General features: G+C 41.6%; 1 protein-coding gene across 1 annotated transcript in view; it reads left to right on the top strand.

Moving 5' to 3' along the window:
• NFE2L2 (NFE2 like bZIP transcription factor 2) overlaps positions 1–13,997 on the top strand; it is a 41,836-nt gene extending 27,839 nt beyond the window's left edge. The window contains exons 2-5 of the mRNA XM_084643863.1: positions 9,182–9,451; positions 9,640–9,735; positions 10,043–10,225; positions 12,539–13,997. Of these exons, the coding sequence (XP_084499989.1) occupies positions 9,182–9,451; positions 9,640–9,735; positions 10,043–10,225; positions 12,539–13,732 (1,743 nt within the window). The 3' untranslated portion in view covers positions 13,733–13,997. The remainder of the gene's footprint in view (positions 1–9,181; positions 9,452–9,639; positions 9,736–10,042; positions 10,226–12,538) is intronic.
• The last annotated feature ends 11,323 nt before the right edge of the window (positions 13,998–25,320 follow it).

Genomic DNA, 25,320 nt, shown 5'->3' with positions numbered 1-25,320 from the left:
GGAGGGCGGGACTTCCTCTTTCCCTGCATGGCATCCAGGGCCATGTCAGACCCACCCCCAGATTTCTCCCCGAGCTGCAGGAAGCTCTGCACACTCCTCCCTTCCTCCCTCCCCCCACCCACCCCCACACTTCCTGCACCCATCTCTCTTCAGCTGCAGGGGAAGGGATCCCTGTACAGAGAGCTGCTCCCCCATCTGCCTGCCCATTCCCCATGTGTCCAGACCCCCTCATTCCCAGATCCTCCCATCAAGCCTCATCCACTGCACTCTGAATCCCCCCCAATGAGCCCCACTCCACCTGCACCACCCCAACAAGCCACCCCCCACGCCCAGATTCCGACCCCAACCAGCTGCACCTGGATCCCCACCGCACTTGAGCCCCACTCTCCCAGCATCTGGACCCCACACCCAGACCCTCCTTCCAAGCTCTATCCTCCCCACACCCAGATCCCCTGCTTAGCCTCAACCACCTTCACCCCCCAGCAGAGTCCCATTACCGTTGCACTCAGAATCCCCCACCAAGCCCCTATGCATCCAGATCCGCACCTGGATCCCCCCACTGATCCACCTGCACCCAGAACCCTCTCAACTGACACCTGGATCCCCACACTAGGATACTGCCTGCCCACACCTGGTGCACCTGCCACGGAGGGGAGAGGCACTGGGGTGTTTCTGGGGCAGGCCCAGTCCTTGTGCTGTGTCAGGGTTGTGTGCAGCCTCACTGCTGAGTCCGTGTTCTGTGGGGCGGAGGAGGAGCTGCACAGTGATCTCCCACCTGTGGGCAGCTAGCGGTCTGTGCTCCCCAGTGCCATGCTGGAGCCTCCACATTTATTTGACAAATAAAATTTGTAGAATTTTGCAGAATTAAAATATTCTTAATTTTTAATTTTTTGGTGCAGAATGTTTAAATTTTTGGCACAGGATGCCCTCAGGAATAATCTACAGTGCTGGTTAGTGACCTATGTTGCACAAGGTATGAAGTTTTTCACAACCCTGAGCGATGTAGCTAGGTCAACTAAGTTTTAGGTGTAGACGAGACCTCGGCCCTCCAGCCAGATCACTTTAAAGTCTCTTCCGCCTCTGGAGCAATGAAGTCCCACCAAAACCAGCCCCACGACCTTACATGTTTTAGGCTTTGAACTGTGGACCCTATGGTACTTAATGTCAGGACTTTCAAAAGACTTTATCCCCTTATATCAGGGGTTTTCATGCCACCTTCCCCGGTGGCAGCTAGGGAAACCCAGGCTCTCCCTCTTCTCTGGGTTCCAACCCAAGAACCTAATAGTGAGCAGGCAAGGTCTGTCTATTTAGACCCACCTCTTGCTTTTTCCCTGGGCTTCCTTCCACCTCAGCCTGTCAGCAGGCCTTTCTCCACATCTTCCTCAAGCCACTGTGTACCGGAATCCACAGCTTCTCTAGGGTCACCCGTTTCAGTTCAGGAGGTTGGAGGGATCCCTCTGGAGTCCTCTTAAAAAAATCCCAGGTGAAGTTATAAAGTTACACCAAATTCTGCATTCCTGTGCTTGACCTTCCATTCCTCTCTTGAACACCTCCTGGGGTCTCTCAGGAAGTCCAGATCTTTTAATCCGACTGGAGCATGCTCCATGTCTTTCCTGATCTTTTGCCAGAGCTTCTTTTGAAGAGAGGATCCCATGGTCTGTTCTCCCCCAGGCTTCCTGAAGCCCCTCCTTTATAGTAGCTCTCCAGCTTCTCCCCAGCTGTGTCTCATCCTAAATTGATTTTAGCTCATCATCCAGAAGCACTAACTCAGTTCTCCAGCTCTCCTTAACCCTGTCCATCACACTGCCCTACCGCCTTTTGGGGTCTGTGTGAAATGTTGCTTGTTTCTAGTGCTTTTGTTTTGTAAATATGGAAACCTATGAGGATCCCTCTCTATTGTTGGGCATGATAGAGACTATTGTATGTTGTTGTTGGGGAAGAGTATAAAATTGTGAGGAGCAAGTGAGTACAGTTCTCCCACACACACCTTGAATGAGTTGAAACTGTTCCAGGAAGATTAATTTCAGACAAAATATATTAATCATTCACTTTTTAAAATTGAAATTCCTGGAGTAGTGATGTTGATAGGGAGGATTTTAGTGGAGTATTTCACCCAAAGGATAAAATCAACTAATCAATATGTCTTTCTCCTCCCATGCATATTTAGAATAGCCCAAGATAACATTCCTAGCAAATTTTATTTAACACTGGGCAATCCAGACAAGATAACTTTGTGTTTATAACAGAGCATACTGGTAACTTTGTGTTTATATTAGAACATACTGGTGTACAACAAGAGCTACAGTGTGTTGAATATAGTGATTATACTTATACAAATAGTATGAGCCTACATTCACAGGTGCATGATGGTATCTGGGAGGTTCTAGATTCAGTGCATCAGATTATAACTGTTTTAGCTGGCACAAGCTTAAATAAGTGTCTAGATAACAGTGGTAACTTGACAAACTGTGGAATAAAAGATTTTTCTCTCCCAATGTCAAACTTAAGTTTGTTTCTAAACAAACATTGAAATGTGAAGGGATGAGCCTATCTCCACCCTCTGGACTGGGGATGAAGTATGTGTTGGGACCTGTGGCCAATATTGCAGCAGGAATAGCCACCTGGACAGAGAATGGAATTTACCTAATAGAGATAAAGAGGAACATCCTTTCTGTAAAACCAGGGGTGGTTCAGGCACACTGGGGGACCCCTCTCATGTAATATTTCACCCTCCCCACCCCCCATGCTTAAAATTATTTTTTGAGAGGATGTACTGGCAGTGACAGATACAGTGGAGTCCAGAAGGAATAAAAGGTGATCCAGAAGTCTATGCAGGCAATGGTCAAAGGGTGTTGATTCATCCTCAGTCAAATCATCTTCAATAATTGGGTCATTAAGACAAGTATGACTGACAGAGAGGAGAGGCCTCTGACCTCCCAACCGACACCAATATCCCCACTTACCCGGTGTTATGTCTTGGCTCACAATGTGGGCCAGCAGCCAGGTCCATAATGGCTGGGCTGGGTCGGGGTTTGGCCTCCCTACTGTTCATGAGGCACAGCTTGCTCTACTTATTCTTCATGTGGTCTGGAATCAGATTACTTGAACTGCTATGCCCCCAAATCCATGCCTGTTTCATTGACTCTGCCACCTCTTCATTCTTCCAAAAATAAATTACTTCTGCTCTCCCAGTCAATTCTTGTGCCCAATTACATTTTTGTCATTTTTCACCACCATCAAACAATCCTCTTTCCCTCCACCTCCACTATTGCCAACCTCAAATGTTTAAAAATCATGAGTCAGGCTCCCAAAAATTATGAGATGGTCTTAAAAATCAAGATTTTTTTTTAAATGAACTTAACATTTTCTTTATCTGCTTTCTGGGCCTTTGGGGTTGTCTGGGGTCATTTTTTCAAGCTTTTCTCTGTAACCATGAGGGCTAGAAATGTGTTTTTAACAAAAGATGAGAATTTATCCTAATCATAAGATTCCAGGGTCTAAGTATTTTAAAAATAAAACCAAACAACCAAATATTGAGTCTTGTGATAAAATCATGAGACTTGACAGTGTGGTTCCCACAGTGCCCAAACAAATCAGTCCTGCCCTGCAAAGTGTGGTGGGCTGGGGCTCAGCCACTGCTGTTGTTACCCCTCCTGTTCCCCTTTTCTGAATAAGCAAAAGGCTTCCAGCTCCTTCTCTTGCACTTGGCCCTGTGCTCTTCCTCCCGCCTAGTATGTGGAGTAGTAGCTCAGAACCTACTCTGTTCTCACTTCCCTTCCTCTCTTGTGAACACAGCTGCAGCTCTAGATGCTCCCTGTCCACTCCTCTCACTTCCTGAAAAACAACTAGCAATGCCTAAGCTGCTTTTCCCACTCCTCTCCTGTTGAAGGGAGCATCACTTCTCTCCCCTTATTTGAATGCTGCCAAAGCTGGGGCTGCCTTCCCTCTGCTGAATTCATAACCTCTGTAAACCATCCCTTCATCCGTTGCTCCAACCTTTACTTATTTGTGTGTATGTGAAATTTTATCTTGACTTCTTTTTCTTTTTTTTTCCCCACATGTGACATCCCATCATTCTTTGCTATATCGCTTCTATTAACATTCCATTTGGGATCTCTGTTGCTAAAGCTGTTCCAATTTGTGTAGGGTTCTTTGTCAAAGGATGTGACTCTACTTAAAATAACAGCATTAATGTGCCCTTTCAGAAGGGATTAGATAATAATGGTTTGTGAAAATTCCATTTGGGATGGTGGATTGTTTTCCAGGGTGACACTTATGCCATCAGATGTTTGAATTTTATCATCTCTACCTGTAAATGTCTTGTGCTCCAAAAATTGAATTAAAAACCTCAAATCCAACACAATGAGCAGTTTTTAAAATTACTGTTTTGACCACAAAAACTTGCTAGTCCATGAAAATAACAAATACAACATGGATATATATTTAGAATCCCTCTCCTTTGTTTACCCTATTGCAAATATGTTTGCTTAAAAGCAATAAGAGTTTATAGTCAAACTTTGCAATCCAGAGTTTCACATAAAATGTATAACAGAGTACCCAGATGGCAAATGCTGATATGTAAATCTAAAACATGAAAATTTCCACTGGGGGCCAGATGGTGGCTTAATGTGAACTGTTTAACATTTTATGCTTATCTTATTAAAACTGCCTTTACAAGACTAAAGCTGTAGTAGTTAGCAGCGTGGTTTGGAAAAGACTCTGGAACAGCCTATCACTAAATGAACAAAAAAGCAAACACTGAGCAGAAGGCAACATTTGCTGCATGGACCACGGGAGAGAAAAGCAGATCCATGTCTGATTGGAGAGGTGGTTCTTCCTCCATTTATACATAGGTAAAGAAAAATCCCCCAAAATCATTGTTAGCCTTATTTTCAAAGGTACTGTGCACACACCGCTCCATTTGAAGCATGAAATACTTGGACTATGATACTGAGGGATGTGACATACACATTCAATAACCTAATGCTTTGTATTTTCCATTAAAACATATTTTTTGAGGTGTGGGAATTTACTTTTTATATTTTTTTTTAAAAGACCTAATCCTGCACCCTTAAAATCAGTGGGAGTTTTGCCCTTGACTTCAATGAGAGCAGGATTGAACTATTAGCCTAAACTAGGGAAAAATATCCCTGATGGAAAAACTAGTTCAGATAACAGATTATTTTCCGAATACTGAGATGGCCCAGCTTCTTCCTTCGGCATTCCTCTTTTTAGCTTTTGCCCAAACAATTATTTCCTCTGATATGATGCAAGAGCTTACACAACTGAGGAGAGAACAAACGGCCACTTGTGAAGTAAGTCACATGGTGAACCATTAGAGCCCTTACAGTAAATGCCTTCTGTATTAAGGATGTGGTAAGCAGGGCTCTAAAAAGGAGCAGTGACGTGTGTGTACACGTATCATTTATAAATCTGATATGGAAATCTTAATGCATTTAATTTAGTTTGGACATGAATGTGCACCTGCTGTTCCCATCAGCACTTCCACTTGAACCTTTCTGGCTTAACATATCACACACACACATTTGTAGAAAATATATGTTCATTAGAAAATAACTGTTAAGAGTCAGATACGTATATTAAAATAGTTTTAATCAAACCACTTCAGAATAGACTGTTAAGGGTTTCCTATATTTTGACCTGATGCTTTGGAATAATGCACAAAATTCTGTACATTTTGTTGAGTATTATTGCCATTATCAAATTATTGGCTTACAATGTTAAAATACATATAGCGTATTTAAATATCTTGCTAGTGGAAATTTGACATCTAAAATAATATCTTGAGTAGAACATGACCCTCCCCCAGGAACCAAATTTGCTTGAATTTTTACTAGTGTTAAAGTTTTATGACAGGTTTCAGAGTAACAGCCGTGTTAGTCTGTATTCGCAAAAAGAAAAGGAGTACTTGTGGCACCTTAGAGACTAACCAATTTATTTGAGCATAAGCTTTCGTGAGCTAACAGCTCACTTCATCGTTCCAGTGAACTCCAAAGCCCTTTTCTTTTATAGACTACATAGAATTAATTTTGTCTATTGAAACACCTCAAGCACTTTTTAGGATAGGTGCAGCTTGTGTAAGTAAAGTATTTTCTGAAAAAAAGCAGTCACCTCCTGAGGGGAACACAGCAACTGTGTAACAAAATATAGCAATGCTGCACAACAGTTTTAGATAGAGAGAATTCAGATGTGCAGAGTGTAACTAACAGTTTTGGAATGCAGTCAGGACACTGGGACTAACCATCCTCTTATGAAAAGTGGGAGATGCTTAGTGACCTCAGATGGTCAGTACTCTAACTTACTTGTCCAAAAGACAGCACAACTGAACCTCTATTATTATGATCCTGCATTCCTTCTAAATGATTCAGAAGATTGCTTACTGAGATGCCTAAACTGCTTCTTTGAGCAGCTGGAGTTTATTTGGAGGTCTCCCACCCAAGTACTGATCCAGATCAGCACTGCTCATTTTGAGATTAGAAGCCCACAGCCTGAAGTGGCTTGGCTGATGGCTTTAGGACAGTGGTTTTCAACTTGTGGTCCATGGACCCCTGGGGGTCTGCAGACTATGTCTAAGAAGTCCATGAAAGGTGAAAATAAATATGAAAATAAAGTTTCAGATCCCAGAAAAGGCATTCTGTTTTTCTGATCAATCAAAACTATGTGAATACCCCCTCCTACAGGTCAGAACCTGGAAGTGATGTTACCATAGAAGCCCACAGTTTAGCACCCTTTCTCCTGCTGCCAAGCATGTGCAACATTTATAGCTGAATTCTGTTCAGTTGCTTTTCAGTCTAAGACTTCTATGGTAGGGGACCGCGGACCACAGGTTGAATTTCCAAAGGGGTCCACACCTCTATTTGAAATGTTTTGGGGGTCCTCAAATGAAGAAAAGTTGAAAACCACTACTTTAGGAGATGCATTTTCATATTTAAGCTATGGGTTTCTCCTCTAAAGAGAACAAAGTGTACCTCCCACATTCTCTCTTTCTGATCAGTTTTGTTGAAATTTAAACTGAAACTGATTAACAGTTCTGTAGTTCCAATGGCCTAGTCTGTTGGAGACCAGGGAGAAATAGAGCTCTGTTGATTTATCTCATGCCCACACATCATGAAAAATGTTTTGAGTCACAAATTGTCATGGTGCCTTGTAAATCAATAATTCAGAAACGTGCCCTAAAATCCAGATCCTGCAGGTTTGTCCAGAACATATTGCAAATGCTCTGACACTAAAAAGGAGTTTCAAATCTGCTACAAGAAAAGAGGATGAGCAGCTGGTAAACTACTGGCCCTTAATGAAGCCATACCATATTACAATATCTTCATTTACTGCACAATTTAGTTAGGTTTACCCTGCCAATCTGGAGAGACCAAACCACTGCCTTGGACAGCCACTCTAATTTCAGCTTCTTCACTGCTGGCCATAAAGCAGAATTTAGTCTCTCACAGTTAGGTATATCAAATACGTATGTAAATATGTAGTAATGCATATATTCTGTATTACAAGCAGGTATCCTAAATATACCAATTAATTAAAAACAATCAGTTCCTTAATAATCGTTAGAAATCATAATTCCTTCTAACCCTAAGTATTGCTACTAATGGTACAGAGAAGATTTCAGTGAAGAAATCAAAGATTATTGAACTTATCTGTGGTTCAAAATGGACTTTCATTAAAATGTTGGCCTTAAACTTGTGCCCTAGTTGAAGCTAGTTTATAAAGTTAAGAAAAGTTATTGGTTTACTATTTTGGCAAGGTAAATTATCCCAAGTTCTGGGATTGCTATCTGAACTGGAACAATTTTGATTTAATTAAGTGAATGTTGGTGTAATATTACTGTTGTATTAACGTGATGCAAATGCTCAGGACTAAGCAGTGAGTTTGCATGTGTCTACGATTGAAGTGTAGTTTACTCCTTTTTTTTTTTCCTGAAGCATACAGTTGCATTATCTTTTCCATTCATAAATTAGTCTTTTTTTTTATTATATCACAGACATTAGCACTATATGTCCATAAACTATGTTCCATCATCTTAATTAATTTCTTGGTTGATGATCTCTTGGGATGTTTGATTTTGTTCACACTAAAATATACCCAAAATTTCAGCCTCTAAAAATTCTGAATATTTGAACACTAGAAAATGCATATTGATATAATTTTCATTAACTAAAAAGGGAAAGTATATAACCAAACAAAATTCATTGATCAAATGGCATTTTCTAAATGGTGGAACTTACTTTAGTTATATCCTGAGACATCACAGAGTTGCACTTTCCAAATTAAATATATATGGGGATTCTGACTTCAAAGGTTGTTGCCTCTTTATTAAGTGATGAGCCCGAACCACAATTGTCAGATTTGGCACCTACTGATTTATACAAACTGTGCTAATCCATCTCTGGAACACTTTTGGTATGGTTGACCTGGTTTAACCTTTAAACTACAAATCTGTAATTATTATTATTAATAATTGTGTGTTTAGTGAAAATTCCTCCAGGTACAATGGTAGTAAGATTGGTGACTTTGAAATTCTGTAGCCTCTAATGAATATTCATTTTTAATAGTATGAAGGAACAGAACTTTTTTTTAACTTATATTTTACAATATATAGATAGTGATTAATTGTCATTACTCAACATCTTACAATATATTTTTAGTCAACTTTGAAATTTTATGCAATACATACAGAAACAATTCACCCAGCTGATATTAAGTCACATGTCTCTTAATTCTTCCTCTATCTTCATGCTTTCTAATAGCTAATTAAGTAGGAAGGATTTCTTTATGCCCTTCTGGCTGGCTGACAAATGACCACATCTCACAAATTGTATGCATTACAGTAACCAACTGTAATGTGTTGATTATTGATGCGCTTTATGAGGAAACATTTTTTGTGTGTGTGTGCATACAAGCACAATGAGAAAACAGCCTATTCACGTTTTTTATATAAAACTGGGAGCTGTTTTAGAAAGAGAACAAAATCCATGCTTGGAATTAGAAATAAACATACATTTTGCTTAGGTGATTTGGTAGGCCTGAAAACCTCAGATAGTTACACAAGTTTAACTGTTTAGTACAGAATTACTATGCTTTAACTTTTTAAACAAATTTTGCTGTAGAGGCGTCTGTCCTTTTAAAAAATTATCATCTTTCCTATCCACAGGACATGAACTTGATTGACATTCTTTGGAGGCAAGATATAGACCTTGGGGCAAGACGTGAAGTTTTTGATTTTAGTCAAAGACAGAAGGAATATGAACTCGAAAAGCAGAAGAAACTTGAAAAGGAGAGACAAGAACAGCTCCAAAAAGAGCAAGAAAAAGCTTTACTGGCTCAGCTGCAGCTGGATGAAGAAACAGGTGAATTTATTCCCATTCAGCCTGCCCAGCACATTGAGTCAGACAACACAGGCATGCCAACCAATTTTTCAAAGGTAAAAAACAGTATTTTTTTCTCTTATGCTGATATATATCATGTATATGTGTCTTCATTATTCCTCCTTGTGAATAAGATGATAAAACTGCTGGTTACCTAAACTTAGTTTGTATTTGTAGAGGGAGGAATCTTCACAGTCATCCAAAAATAAACTTAATACATTTTTTCCATATCTTTCCTATGTAGACTACGCATATTTCAAAACCAGAAGCAGATGCCTTGTCCTTTGATGACTGCATGCAGCTTTTGGCAGAAACATTCTCGTATGTAGATGATGATGAGGTAAAATATCAACCTAATGCTTAGTATAGTTGGAGGGGTTTTGCGGGGGGGAGGCAATGATAACACATCTGCTCTTGCACAACTTTATTCTCAAGTTTTTTTTTTTACTTCTGTTATTATGATGAGTCTTTTAATGGAATATTTTCACATTATTGTACTATATTAGGCAAAATACAGTGATTTATATGTATCTAATACTCTTTCAAGGGGACACGTGTGGATCTGTTATATGGGAATAATACAGAGAGCACCAAGAATTACTTTTGCTTGATGCCTTACCAAGTTATGTATATTTATAAAATTCCAGGTTTCTTCGGCTGCATTTCAAGTGTTGGTACCTGCTCATGTAGATAGCGATGCAATCTTCATTACTACTAATCAGACTCAGCCACCTGAATCATCAGTCCTTCAATCTTCTGTTGCTGAAGTAGATAATATGCAAAACATAGAGCAAGTCTGGGAAGAATTACTGTCCATTCCAGAACTACAGGTAAGGGTTAATGTAAGCAGCAGCTGAAAGAATGGCAGAGTATTCTGGGACAACGTCTCCAAAGAATTCAGAACAATAACAGTGCAGTCATTCTTAAGGAATGGTAACAAGCCCATCAGGCTAGTAGCTGCAGAGTTTTTGTAAATTAGTGTTTGCTTTAATAAGAAATACATTGAGCATCTAAACTATAATTAATCAAAAGCAGTGTAAGAGGGGAGACTTCAAGAGAAGAGGGTTATTTACCTAATACTGTGTGAAAATTATATTCTGTCTTCCTGGCCATAATGTTTCTATTTTTACTGATACTTGAGCTGGCTCTGTGTTAAATACAGAAACCTGTTACTGCACTGTCATGTTTGAAATTTTACCTGCAGAAATGTGAGGAACCTCTAAATTATGGTTCCTACAGCAACCATTAGTCTATCCCCAGATACTACTCTAAAAGTATTTGTGGTATAATGTTTAACTTTATATTATTTACATTATTATATTACAGTATATATAAAATACAAAACAGAATATTGCATATGCGGTGGGGGTTATAACTTGGCATTTCTTGATTGTCTTTGCAATTAGAAACTTTGAAGTTGTTTTTATTTAGATTTTGCATTTACCTTCCACCGTGGGAGAAAAAAGCTTTTAAAAGAATAGTATTGGTATATTCGAGACTAATTATGGCTGCTTGTTCTATGAAAACATTATTTGTATTTCAGTTGCAGTCAAACTCTGTTAGGTGCTGTACATGCGGTGAATATGTCAAGCTAAAAATCAATTTGCTCTTTTACTAATCTGAGCATTTCAGAGACTAGCTTATTTATTTAATCACCTCTGCTGTGTTTTTACTTGAACTTCACCCAAATTGGACTGTAAAATTAGACTAGTTTATTTTTCATTATTTATTTTAATGTTTTTCACAAGCACAAAGCTGCTGTTTTTTTGGATTGCAAACTGATCAAAGGAATGCTTAAAAGGACACTGTCAATGTGAAAGCAAGTCCATTTAACAAAACTTAGTTAGAAAGTAACATCAGGTACTACATCTGCTCTGACCCTATCGCTAATTTTTGTGTTTTTCACAATTAATTTTTCTGTGGTGGTTGGTTGTTTGTTTTTTTTTGGTGTGGGTTTTTTTTTTTTCCCCCAATCTTCCCTTTTGTTTGTGTGAAAGACCCACACAACCAAAACAGGGAATTGAGTGACTATACAGGGGCAACAATGAAACTGACAATACAAAAAGTAAACCAAAAAAGAAAAAACCCTTAAATGTCACTATTATAATTCTGAAGTTGAACAAATTTTCTGGGAGAAGACAGAGATTTAAATTGAGGGTATCCCCTTTAAAGGATTAGTTTAATGAGTAAAGAAAAACCCAAAAGATCTCGTATCTGGTAAATCCTAGTTTAGGTATGATTTTTATTTGTGTTTAAACAATCCGTGTGTGGCCCTCTTTAAGAGGACCAGAATTATTTTTGTAATTGCCTAATTCTGAAAGGACAGAAGGCATACTTTGATACCAGCTTCCTTCCATAAATGTTAAGATTGCTACCCTGTTGGAAAGAATGTTGTTTTTGTAGCCAATAAAGCCCATCAAAATAATAGTCTTCAACACTTACACTAATGTTAACCAGCTTAACTAAAAGTATGTGGGTTGAATTAATGTTTGTAAAGCCCCATGTTAGTACTGTTTATTACATAGTAAATTAAATTTCTCTGCACCAAACAGCTGCTTCATTGAGTACCACCTAAAAGACCAAAGATCTCGTAAAAATCTTTTCCATAGTTTGACATTTAAGGGATAGTTGTTTGCTAATATCATTCAGTAAATCGTATGCTGTGACTTTAAGTTGCTGTATTAATGTTAAATCTATTTGTATTATAGTGTTGCTTAAGGCGTATTCAGATTCGGCAGCACCAGGATCCATATTGGCAATTTACCAGAGCAGGAGGGATGCATCTAGCTTCCATATAATGGGAGCATATTGCAGCAAGTCTTTATTTTGGTTTATTGGTATGATTTTGGGACACTACAGGTGCCAGAATGCTATATTATCTACCTGGTGACTCTGCTGAGAACAAAAAGATTCATCCTCTGCTAGGACTTGCAGTCCCCAGAGACTGACCCTTTGTAATAAAATAAGCACAGCAGTGGGCAGTGCTATGACCACCCAAGTTATATAGCAATGCTTTAATGGCCATTTTATGTGTACTGTGTATTGATCTCAGAAGGGCAATATTAAATTTGTGGATATAGATATCAAAATATGTTGTGAATTTATTATTGATAAACTTCTCTTTGTAACATTTCTTCATATAGTGTCTTAACATTGAAAATGATAACCTGGCTGAAGTAACCACTATTGCAAACCCAGAAACCAAGCCATCAGAGATTCACAGCAACTTCTACAGCTCATCATCCATTACTGTTAATTGCAATTCAGATTTCCTCAACACTTTTGAGGATTCCTTTTCTAGCATCCTACCACCAGAAGACCTCAGTCAGCTGGGACTGGACTCTTTAGATACCACTTCATGTTTAAGCTCCAACTTTTCTGAAGATTTCTACTCCACCTTCGTTGATCCAAAGGTGAATGGTGACACAGCAGCACCACATGTTGTCAGTGAGTCATTTGCTGAAATTCCATATGAACCTATTGATATTTCTGATTTCTCACTGTGTAAAGCTTTTAATGGTGACCATCAAGGAAATGCACCAGAATGTAATGATTCTGACTCTGGTATTTCATTGAACGCACATTCCAGTACTGCATCACCTGAACATTCTGTTGAATCATCTGTCTTTGGAGATACAGCTTTTGGATACAGTGATTCTGAAATGGAAGAAATGGAGAGTGCTCCTGGAAGTCTGCAACAGAGCAATGCTCAAATGTATTCATTGCAGTTCCATGATCCAGTCTCTCCTTCCCTGGGGCCAAGCACTCAAAAGTCCGATCTGCAATGTGTAAATACACCAAAGAGAGAACTACCTGCTAGTCCAGGCCACCCCAAAGCTCCATTTACAAGAGATAAACCTTCACGCTACCTTGAAGCTCATTTCACAAGAGATGAGCAAAGAGCAAAAGCTCTGCATATCCCTTTCTCTGTAGAAAAAATCATCAACCTTCCTGTGGATGACTTCAATGAAATGATGTCTAAGGAGCAGTTCAATGAGGCCCAGCTTGCACTTATTCGAGATATACGCAGGAGAGGCAAGAATAAAGTGGCTGCTCAAAACTGCCGTAAAAGGAAACTGGAAAACATAGTGGAACTGGAGCAAGACTTGGGTCGTTTAAAGGATGAAAAAGAGAAATTGCTTAAAGAAAAAGGAGAGAATGACAAAAGCATCCGTCTAATGAAAAAGCAGCTTACCAACTTGTATCTTGAGGTCTTCAGCATGCTACATGATGAAAATGGAAAGCCTTACTCTCCCAGTGAATACTCACTGCAGCAAACAAAAGATGGCAGCATCTTCCTTGTTCCTAAAAGCAAGAAGCCAGAGACTAAATTTTGACAGGCAAGGAAGCTAACTGGCTTTGACAGAGCTGGTATTTTTATTCTAATAGCTTTTACTGTGATGTGAAATGCAGAATTGTTATATTTTAAAGTGATTCTATGCAAATATATATCTAAAGTTAATAACTAGTAGATTAAATACACAAGTTAAAAAACTCTAATGCATATGTATGCAAAATGTGTAATCTCCTTTTTCTAACAGTCAATATTTCCTTCTTTATAGCACCACTTTGGCTAGTTTCTGTATGAGTGTAAATATTTAAAGACATCTTATTTATATACTGTTCTATCTCATCTGTTATATTCATAGATTTATATGAAATAAATATATATATATATATGATTTTAGCTGGCTAAATACAATTGGTCTTGCAACAGATTATGACTTCAGACATTTTTATAAATATAAATTGAATAATGTTTGCCACTTTTCTTATATATTTTTATTTGCTTTACATTTAAAATAAAAGCTTTACTTTAGTATACAAGTTGATAAAGTATATTATTTTGATTTGTCTTAATAATTTGTGAAATCTTTTTTTTAACTGCACACCATTCATGTTTACTTCCCCTAAATAGGTTATTCACTAACTTACAAACTTTCACTTTTTTTTACAAAGATGAGCCATCATATAAACAAGCTATATAATTATTAACTTGAAATGCAGTATACAACATTGTCAGCATTACTAAGGCCAGGTCTACACTACAGACCTATATTTGTATAACTGCGTTGCTCAGGGGCATGAAAAATCCACCCCCCTCCCCGAGCAACGTAATTATACCGATCAAAACGCACATCCTCCCCCCCCCACCATCACACAAACACACACACACACCCCCATGTAGAGAGCGCTATGTTGGCAGAAGAGGTGCTCCTGCCGACATACCTACCACCTCTTGGGGTAGTGGATTAACTACACTGACAAGAGAAGTCGGCAGTGCAGTCTGTACCAGTGTAACGTTTTATGTGTTAACTTGACTTACACTTCATATAAATTTTAACTACCTTTTTAAAGAGGTACTGTCACCTTTAATGTAAAAATCTCAAGTCTAACACTAATGCTTTTTGTTTATTTTTTTGCACTATGCTAGGCTTAATGAAACTAGTCTGGTTAGTTTCACTTTCTAGTTCTGATGCTGTAGCACAAAGCTGCAGTGTTTTGTTTCACTACTGTAGAGAAATGTCAAGAGGCCAATGTGCTTGTTAAATTCCACCCCCTACAAACACTCATTCATATTAGATATTGTTTATTCTTTCCTGCCCATCCTCCCCACCATTATGGACTCCCCTTATTCTCTCCCTGTATCACACGGATATCATTTTTAAAAACTAAGCTTAGTGCATTTAAACTGCAGAAGTGCTGTCAAGGCTAATTCCCCACTCTGGCACTTCACATACAGAAGGTGAGGGCCTGCAAGGATTCTAAAAATTAATACTGGCCACTCCAGGCTTGTATTAAACTCCCAAGGTTACAGCTTTTCTCTGACCTGGGATTGGTAGATACTGTTAGCACCCAAGTGCAGAACCCCTTTGAGAGCCCAGGACGGTGCACTTGGGAATTCTTTCCGTGGGGTATCCTCAAGCCCTTTCACCAACATCCCCATTCCCAGGAAGAGCTGCGGGGGGGAGGGGGGGGGAGAATCAGCTGTTGCCACCAGCTAATTAAACAACGTGCACAAACCTCTTAAGACACACAAATCCAATTCTCTTCTTAAAAAAGGTAAATTTTATTAATTTTAAAAAAAATAAAGAAAATACATCTGGGAACTCAGGCTACTGCTAGATTTTAAAAGAGCAACCATAAGAATTAAGCACTAAGAATAGCTTTCTTGAGGTCCAGCTTTAAAGGTTGCAAGCAAAAGAAAAACCTCTAGGGTTAGCCTAGAGGAATCTACAAGCCATAACTAATAAAAGGGATAAACCTAATTGCGCCTTCCTATATATTTCCTGATCTACTTACACGTCTGGGATTTTAAATGAGTAGTTTCTAGGTATGATGCTGATGATTTTTCATAGCTGGCCCAAGCTTCTTATAGCATAATTGCCTCTCCTAGGGTGACCAGATGTCCCAGTTTTATAGGGACAGTCCTGATTTTTGGGACTTTTTCTTATATAGGCTCCTATTACCCCCACCCCCGTCCCGATTTTTCACATTTGCTGTCTGGTCACCCTAGCCTCTCCCTGGGAGAACAACACAGATAGACAAAAAGGGAGTCTTGTTTCAAATTTTAAAAGTTCTAGCTTTTTTGGCCAGGTGCCCACTCATTTCCTTTTACCTATGTACAGCAGTGAGACTTCTCAACCCTTTACAGGTAGAGCAATTAGAGATCAGCTACTAAGACGGATTTTATAGCTTCTGGATGGCTGGGTGTCCATTAAAGGGATCTATCCCTCTCCCCCCTTTGTTTATCACAAGCACTGTTCCCTCTAAGCTGTGCATGTGTGCGTGTACACACAGATCCTAAACCCTGCGCACACGGCGAAACACCATGCACACAAAAATTTGCACAGAAGCACAACAATGTGCACAGAAGAATTTTTTTGCGCACACGGCCTGTCAAAAATTAGAGGGAACACTGATGGCAACTGTCCTTTAAAATTTAGCTTAAACTTTTTCTTTAAAAATCAACATTCCATGTTTACACCATTATTTTGTCTTTGAGAATTACTTATTAAACAAATTATTGTAATTATAGGTATTTTTAATCCATTTAATTAAAACTTTGTCTACATTACAAAGTTTTCAGTCCAGAAATTCTGTAAGATTTACAATGCTTGTTCAATTACTATGTTGTACATTTCCTGACTCTTCAGTCAATAAACATCATTTGTCACTGCTGTTAATTCATACTTCATAGAAAACTGTAGCACGCTGATCACTTACATTACAGCTGCCAAATGCATTCACTACTTGGGACTTATTGCTCTATTAAATAGAGAGCACTGTAGAATTTGAAAGTATGACTTATAAAGAATTGGGGCAAATAAGGAATATTGTTCAATTATACACCAACGCTTACGGATGGGACTCAGATCACAGTGGTAAATATACAAAATACATCATCTGAATTTTGAAACACATCTATACTATTCCTTTACAGTGACAACTGTTCAGACCTATACTTATCTGTTATCAGTTATTCTGCATCTTTGGGAGGGAAAATCCATTTTTTATTTAGTCTGATTGTAAAGTGGTGCTGGTGCATTAACCTTTTGAAGGTAATCTTTGCACAGATTCAGGTTTTTAACTATACTTGAGTCACGTGTCATACTAAACATTTGTCATTCAGCACTTTTCATAAAATGCAAAATACCAACTTGTTGTTGGCACCATAATCTAAATCCTCATAAAGTCAACTTCTTTATGGATTTTGTGATTGTTTTTAATGTTCCAGACTCCTTTTATATATAGATACCAAAAAAGTGAAAGGCCAGGGGGATGCTGTTGCATGACCTCATGGTCTCTTTCTTGTGGTTTAGCACAAGTTGGCAGAGTCCTTGGAATAATGATAGTGGCACAAGCTCAATAATAACATAACACATGTATATTACTGGAAGAGTGTGTAGAGGCAGCTCTCCTCTTGCTGCTGGTGTTGCTCACTCCACCTTGCAGTGTTACTTCCAATCCTATGTCCCCTCAGAGGTTGTCTAGGGGTGTAAACCCCCCATCCCCCCATACACACACACAGACTGAGCTAGCATGGTAACCCAGAACGCAAACCATTCTTGCTAAACTCAAGCAATCAAAAATAATGAGACTGGCCAAAAAATCCTGAGTGCTCTTTAAGCAAAGACTACTGTGGGTTTGTGTGTGTGTGTGTGCGTTCGCTCTCCCAGATTCATTGGGTAAGGTGATTTTGGCCCCCAATGCAGGAGCTCCCACCTCCACATCTGCCCATCTCTTGACCAGCAATTAATCCTGTAGCCCCATCTCCAAACCACATCTGTCTCCTAGTCAACCCATCAGCCCACCTCCTACAACTACCTTGACCACTCTGCCATCCGTTCAGCCCCCCAGCCTCACCTCTGCTTCTAAGTTTTTTACACACACCCCAGGCCTGGGGGTCGGCAGTGGGGCCTCCTCTCCCACAACCAGGCAAGGGGGCCAGCCTCTAGGGCTGCCCCTGTGCAGGCCAGGTTCTGTGGGGAGAGGAGCAGAGGAACTCTCCTGTTGCTCACAGGAAAGGAGCGGGAGCGGAGGACGCCTTAGCCCCGCCAGAGAAGGCTTCAGGTTGCTCAGGGGGGAGGGGGAGAGTAAGCCCGTGCACTCTTCTTGCAGCAGTTCTGATTGGCTGCTTGGTGCCAGGAGTAGGGCAAGCGGGGCAGCCAGTCAATTGGGGGCGGTGGGGCTTCCGCCAACCCCCAGCAGGGCTCAGCTCCCTGGCAGACTGGGCTCCGGCTGTGTTACCAGCTCTCGCAATTTTCGCTGTTCTGGGTTTTTCTTTTCCGTCCCACGAACACATGATGACAGGTGACAACTCATTAATTTTCCCTTATTCAAAATGGCCACCATCTCCTATTATTGTCAATGGGGTGAAGCCACCAAAATGGCTGCCCTTCATTAATAAAAGGAAATCAGCTGTTGCCACCAGCTAATTAAACAACCTGTGCACAAAGCTCTTAAGAGACAGAAATCCAGTTCTCTTCTTTAAAAAGGTAAATGGCTGCCTTTCATAAAGTTGGCTTCCACCTCCCACCCATTTTCAGAAAGATTGAACCCGTCCCACAGGCAGGGGGGGCTAGAGAGGACAATAGGGGCTGTGAGGAGCAGCAGAGGCACTGTGAAAGGTGAAGGGGGAGCAGGAGGTAGTTTTAGGGGTTGCAGGGGTTTAGGAGAAGTGTGTGTGCAGTTTGGGGAAAGGGCAGGGAAGTGTTGCTTCTTGCAAAATACTAAACCAATCCCATGTTGTTTTTACGGTGACATCATTGTTTATATGAATGATTGATATGTTTAAAGTTATTTTATATGTGTATCTGTAACTCATCAACCCTAAAAAGTAATGAAAGTTCTGTGTGAGAGTGTGAATCATGATGCATTAATTAGGTCAGTGGTTCTCAAACTATCTCCCATCCAGTTCTTCTTTTATTAAAGGAAAAAAACTCAGAGGGGGGAGAGTTAAGACAGTAATAGGAAATGGAATTCCCCTATCTTAGGGTTCAGGAGAAGATAAATGGAGTTTATAACTGAGCAACCAGGCTACAGTGACGAGACAGCAAGTATGAAAAATCGAGACAGGGAGGGGGGGTAATAGGCGCCTATATAAGACAAAGCCCCAAATATCGGGACTGTCCCTAAAAAATCAGGACATCTGGTCACCCTAAACCAGGCAGAGGTGTGGATTTCTGTGTGCATTAAAGGTTGACTTTCCAATCTAAAAATATCGCACACATTGGCAGAAGAATAGACGGTAGAGTCACCATATTTGAACATTCAAAAAAGAGGACACTCCACAGGGGGAGTATTTGCTCATGTGCCCCTGGCCTTGCCCCAACTCCTCCCCTTCTCCACCCCCATTCCAACCCCTTCCCCAAAGTCCCCGCCCCAATTCTGCCCCCTCCCTGCCCCATTGGACCCCTTCCCCAAATCCCCGCCCCAGCCCCGCCTCCTCCCCTGAGCGCGCCTTGTTTCCCCTCCTTCCCCCCCTTCCAGCCATGCAAAACAGCTGTTTCGTGGTGCAAGCGCTGGGAGCTAGGGGGGAAAAGCGGGCACTCTCTTGAGTGATCAGCATTCACTTTCTTTCTCAAATGATCAGCATTCACTCTCTTTCGTGAATGATCAACTCTTCTTTGGGGAAGAATAATAATGGCAAAATCCTGGATGTTTTTAGATATTTAAAAACTCCTCCCAGATGGCGATTTAAGAACCAAAAAGCCAGACATGTTCGGGAAAATACGGACATATGGTAACCCTAATAGACGGGAATTAAAAAGTCAACAGAAAAGAGTAAATAACATGGTTTGATTTTTTTTTTAATAATCTGATGATTTTTGATTGCTTGAAGTTGGCAATACGGCCTCAGACAACGTAAACTTGGGATAGTTGGCAACATTGCAAAACTTTATTCTTGGTGAATACTATGATTGGGCACTATAGAAAATCTCAAGATAGAATGCAAAGGACTGACACGTTCAGGATATAATATCAAGCACTCAGGCAGCCTGTATCTATTTAAAGTATACGCTCCTTGGACCTAGGCATTTTCTGTATGTTTGTAAAGCATTGAGCACACTTTTTACGTATCATAAATAACAAAGACTCTCACTTTTTAGGAGATACAGCACAGAAATAGTGTAATTTCCCTCCCCACAAAAAAACAAAAACAAAGAATCCTAGGTTGTGACGGTGATTTTAGGACACCTTTGTGCCCTCTTGATTCTAGGCTGCTCCCAGGGCTGGAGAGGCGCAGGTGTAACTTAAACAGCCACAGGGTCCTAAGTAATGGTAGCCATCCCAGGCTGCCCCAATAGGCCAGAGAGCTGTCTGTAATCTCCATGGTGCTGTTGGCCATGCCTCTATCCCAGCACGCCTTCTACACTAGGGGTTCTCAACCTCTTTCTTTCTGAGGCCCCCCAACATGCTATAAAAATTCCATAACCCACCAGTGCCATAACAACTGTTTTTCTGCATATCAAGTAGATTCAAAGCCAGGGTCAGTGCTGAGGGTAACAAGATGGGCAATTTAGGCAATTCATAGCCTTTTATGATGAGATTACTGGTTCTGTGGATGAAGGGAAAGCAGTGGATGTATTGTTTCTTGACTTTAGCAAAGCTTTTGACACGGTCTCCCACAGTATTCTTGTCAGCAAGTTAAGGAAGTATGGGCTGGATGAATGCACTACAAGGTGGGTAGAAAGCTGGCTAGATTGTCGGGCTCAACGGGTAGTGATCAATGGCTCCATATCTAGTTGGCAGCCGGTATCAAGTGGAGTACCCCAAGGGTCGGTCCTGGGGCCAGTTTTGTTCAATATCTTCATAAATGATCTGGAGGATGGTGTGGATTGCACTCTCAGCAAATTTGCGGATGATACTAAACTGGGAGGAGTGGTAGATACGCTGGAGGGGAGGGGTAGGATACAGAAAGACCTAGACAAATTGGAGGATTGGGCCAAAAGAAATCTGATGAGGTTCAATAAGGATAAGTGCAGGGTCCTGCACTTAGGACGGAAGAACCCAATGCACAGCTACAGACTAGGGACCAAATGGCTAGGCAGCACTTCTGCGGAAAAGGACCTAGGGGTGACAGTGGACGAGAAGCTGGATATGAGTCAGCAGTGTGCCCTTGTTGCCAAGAAGGCCAATGGCATTTTGGGATGTATAAGTAGGGGCATAGCTAGCAGATCGAGGGACGTGATTGTTCCCCTTTATTCGACATTGGTGAGGCCTCATCTGGAGTACTGTGTCCAGTTTTGGGCCCCACACTTCAAGAAGGATGTGGATAAATTGGAGAGAGTCCAGCGAAGGGCAACAAAAATGATTAGGGGGGTGGAACACATGAGTTATGAGGAGAGGCTGAGGGAGCTGGGATTGTTTAGCCTGCAGAAGAGAAGAATGAGGGGGGATTTGATAGCTGCTTTCAACTACCTGAAAGGGGGTTCCAAAGAGGATGGCTCTAGACTGTTCTCAATGGTAGCAGATGACAGAACGAGGAGTAATGGTCTCAAGTTGCAGTGGGGGAGGTTTAGATTGGATATTAGGAAAAACTTTTTCACTAAGGGGGTGGTGAAACACTGGAATGCGTTACCTAGGGAGGTGGTAGAATCTCCTTCCTTAGAGGTTTTTAAGGTCAGGCTTGACAAAGCCCTGGCTGGGATGATTTAACTGGGAATTGGTCCTGCTTTGAGCAGGGGGTGGACTAGATGACCTTCTGGGGTCCCTTCCAACCCTGATATTCTATGATTCTATGAATTGCCCAAGGCCCTATACCACAGGGGGCCCCGTGAAGTTAAGTTTCTTGCGCTTCGCCTTTCAGTCCTGGGTGGTGGGGTTTGGGCTTCAGCTTTTTGCCCTGGGCCCCGAGTCTAATGCCGGCCTTGCTCTCTGGTTTATCTTGGTGGACCCCCTGAAATATGCTCATGGCCCCTTAGGGGTCCCCAGACCACTGGTTGTGAACCACTGTTCTACACAACAGCTTGCAAGGTGTCCATGAAAGGCAGCCTTATGGCTCGCTCTTCAGTGCCCGTTCTGGGAGAATCTTCCCCTGTCTGGAACTGGAGATTTTATGGCCCTTTGTGCTATGTCTAGGGTGATCAGATGTTCTGATTTTATAGGGACAGTCCTGATTTTTGGGTCTTTTTCTTATATAGCCTCCTATTATCCCCCACCCACTGTCCCGATTTTTCATATTTGCTGTCTGGTCACCCTAGCTACGTCAGCTTTTACTTAGCTTAAAAGAGCCAGAGCAGGAGTGAGGATCTCAGTGTTCACGTCTTTCAGACAAGTTATTCATTGAACAGGACCAAAGTCAAGCATGCAAAAATCATAAATCAGCTCTTCCCTTCCCCCTCCACCCCCAAATTACAGGACTTTTAATAATACATTTTGGGTTAATTTTACTTGCCTTCTGGTTTCTAAGCTGTTGGAATACATTCAAGTTACATTTTCAAACTTTTCTCTGCAACCATGAGGGCTAGAAACTTACTTTATTCATGTTTCAGAGTAACAGCCCTGTTAGTCTGTATTCGCAAAAAGAAGAGGAGTACTTGTGGCACATTAGAGACTAACCAATTTATTTGAGCATAAGCTTTTGTGAGCTACAGCTCACTTCATCAGAACTGTGCTGAAAAGAACCACCAAATATCGTGAGACTTGACAACACTGTTCATAAGCTTAGCATAACTTGGTCCATGGGTCAGGACTGTGAGAACCATACATTGTTATGGTTGTTGAGAAAACAATAAGTGCACCTCAAGCTTCAGCTTTTGGTATGTAAACCATATTAGGAGCAGTTTTCTTATGGGAATGCTGATTCCCTTATGACAACTGAGATTGATGCAATCAGAACTGTGGCCCTAAGAGAACCCTTAGGGCAAGAACTGGGGTTTTCACCCCCAGAATAACCCCTCTCTGCTGCAGGATATGGTACATTCTTTAAAGCACCACTGGATGATTCACTATTAAATTTCTGATTTAAAGGCCAGAAGGGACCACTATAATCATGAAGTCTGACCTCCTGCATAACACAGGCCAAAGAACATCACTCCATAACTCCAGCAGTGGAGGGAATTATTCTTCTCTCCCATGTAAGTGAATACTGTCAAGCCCAATAGCTCTTGTATTTGTATTACATAGTTTTGCAGTCTTGCCCAGTCTCTCTGTGGCATGATGCTGCCTTGTTTAATGTATGGGTTTTACTTGTGATAAGGGGCCCAGGTGCCTTTGGACATGTGTTGTGGAGAAAGTAAAATAAAGGGATATATTTTCCCCTCAAACTACACAGCTGTTTGGGGGAGTAAGGCCAGTGGGTATGTTCACATGATTTTTTTTACCTTAAGACAAACCTATTGTGGCTCCAGGTGTGGAAGAACAAGGTCTGTATGCATCATATCCCCCCCCCCCCCCGTTGTCCACTGTGAGCAAATGGAGCAGAGTGGGTACACCACAGAGCTGGCTGGGGGGTAGAGTGTGCCCTGAAAAGGGCTATACTAAAGTACTCCCTGTCCTGAAGTAAGAGGGGAGCAGGGAAGGAGTTTTACTGGGCCACATGCCCTGGATTGCTCCCTACACCACTTCCAAGGGTTATCCTCAGATACAAAGCAGCATGAGGGGAATCAAAGAATTCAGGAAGTCCTGGGTTGAGAAGTCAGTGACCAGAGAAATGTGTTGATTATAGGTGGAGGTATGCAGATTTCCTTGATTTGATTACCTGCTGCAGCCGATCAATTTGCCTGCATTTCCATCATGTCTCCAGTATGTCTGGTGCAGAGAGAATAATACAAACCCTGCCTGTGCTGTGTGGAGTCTTTTTTATATCCTAGCAAGTAATGAGTCATTTTTGGAAGCATGGTGGGGATAGCACAAGGAAGCTTATTTCTGGTCTATGTGTTTTTAGGGGTGTCATCAGTTCCACTCACAGTTTGGGACAGCCTCTTTCCAGCTTGCGAATGAGGTGTTTCTGCTGCTAAAGGGTGGCTTAAATGTTATTCCCACAAAGTTATCTGTCGGGACTATGGCCTCATTGATCTGCAGGAAACATTTCTGCTGCACTTCCAAGTGGGGTAGTGGTGCAGCAACTGAGGACATAGCACAGTAGTTTTCAACCTCTGGTCTGTGAACCTCTGGGGATCCACAGACCATGTCTAAGGGAGTCCGCAAAAAGTAATTATGAAAATAAAGTTTCAGATCCTAGAAAAGGCATTTTGTTTTTCTGATCAATCAAAACTATGTGAATACTCCCACCTACAGGTCAAAACCCAGGTCAAAATTGTCATTACCATAGAAGCCCATAGTTTAGTGCCGTTTCTCATGCTATATCAAATGCCAGGCCAAGCATGGGTGCAACATTTATAGTCCTTGCTTGTGGCCTCACTCCCCTTCAGAACGGTGGGGGGAGGAGGGAGGGCTACTTTGAAAGGACAACTCTTTGAAGAAGTTATGTGCTAGCCTTGCTGAGGCGTAAACTTAATCCTAAAATTTCTTCAGCGGTAGCTTGGTCCCAAGATTTAGCAAAGATGCCAGCCTTGTTCTGACACTTCTAGGGTTGCTTAGGAGAAAAACAAAAGAGGTTGCTAGACCCCCACCCTCAGAAAATAGGACATCTCTCCTCTGTCTGTGGAGAAGGGGGCCTGCCCTTCCCTTCCCCCCAGAGTTCCCCCTCCCCCCAAACAGGGAGAAGGGATGAATTGACCCTAGGAAAGCTACCCTCCTATGCTGCCTAGGGCCCTTAATTACCCTAGCTAGGCTCAAACCTGGATCTCCTTTCTGCTGTCATATTCCCTCTCCAGATCCTCCTCCACTGCAGAGAGCAGTGAGGGTCTGATAAGTGGAAAGCCAGATTGTCAGGGGGTTTGAAATGCTGGATTCATCGCTCAAGACACAGGCTGCACATTGTGTTCTGCCTCCTGTGGATCTTCCTAGCACGGTCTAGATCGGGGTGGCCAACCTGTGGCTCCAAAGCCACATGCGGCTCCATGTATAGGCACCAACCCCAGGGCTGGAGCTACAGATGCCAACTTTCCAATGTGCTCACTGCTCAACCCCTGGCTCTGCCCCCACTCCACCCCTTCCCGCCCCCTCCCCGTAGTGTGCTGTGCCCTCGCTCCTCTCCCTTCCCCCCAAGAGGTGTGGGGAGGGAGGGGAAGGTGCTGATGGGCAGGGCTGCTGGTGGGTGGGAGGCCTTGGGAGCAGGGCGGGGGGGGGGGGGGGCAGAGAAAGGAAGCTGACAGTATTACTTCTGGCTCTTTGGCAACAATACATTGGTAAATTCTAGCTCCTTCTCCAGCTCAGGTTGGCCACTCCTACTCTAGATACTAAAGAGTGCATTAACATAGCACAGCAGGGTCCGGGGGAGAGAGGGTGGTAGAGCACAACATACAGTCTGTGGCTTGGGTGGTGAATCCAGCAGCACCTCAACCCACTCAAAGTT

Source organism: Lepidochelys olivacea (assembly GCF_965140295.1).
Source record: "Lepidochelys olivacea isolate rLepOli2 genome assembly, chromosome: 11".
Taxonomy (NCBI): Eukaryota; Metazoa; Chordata; order Testudines; family Cheloniidae; genus Lepidochelys; species Lepidochelys olivacea.
Note: the sequence above shows the minus strand (reverse complement) of the source record. Positions and strands in the feature narration are given on the sequence as shown.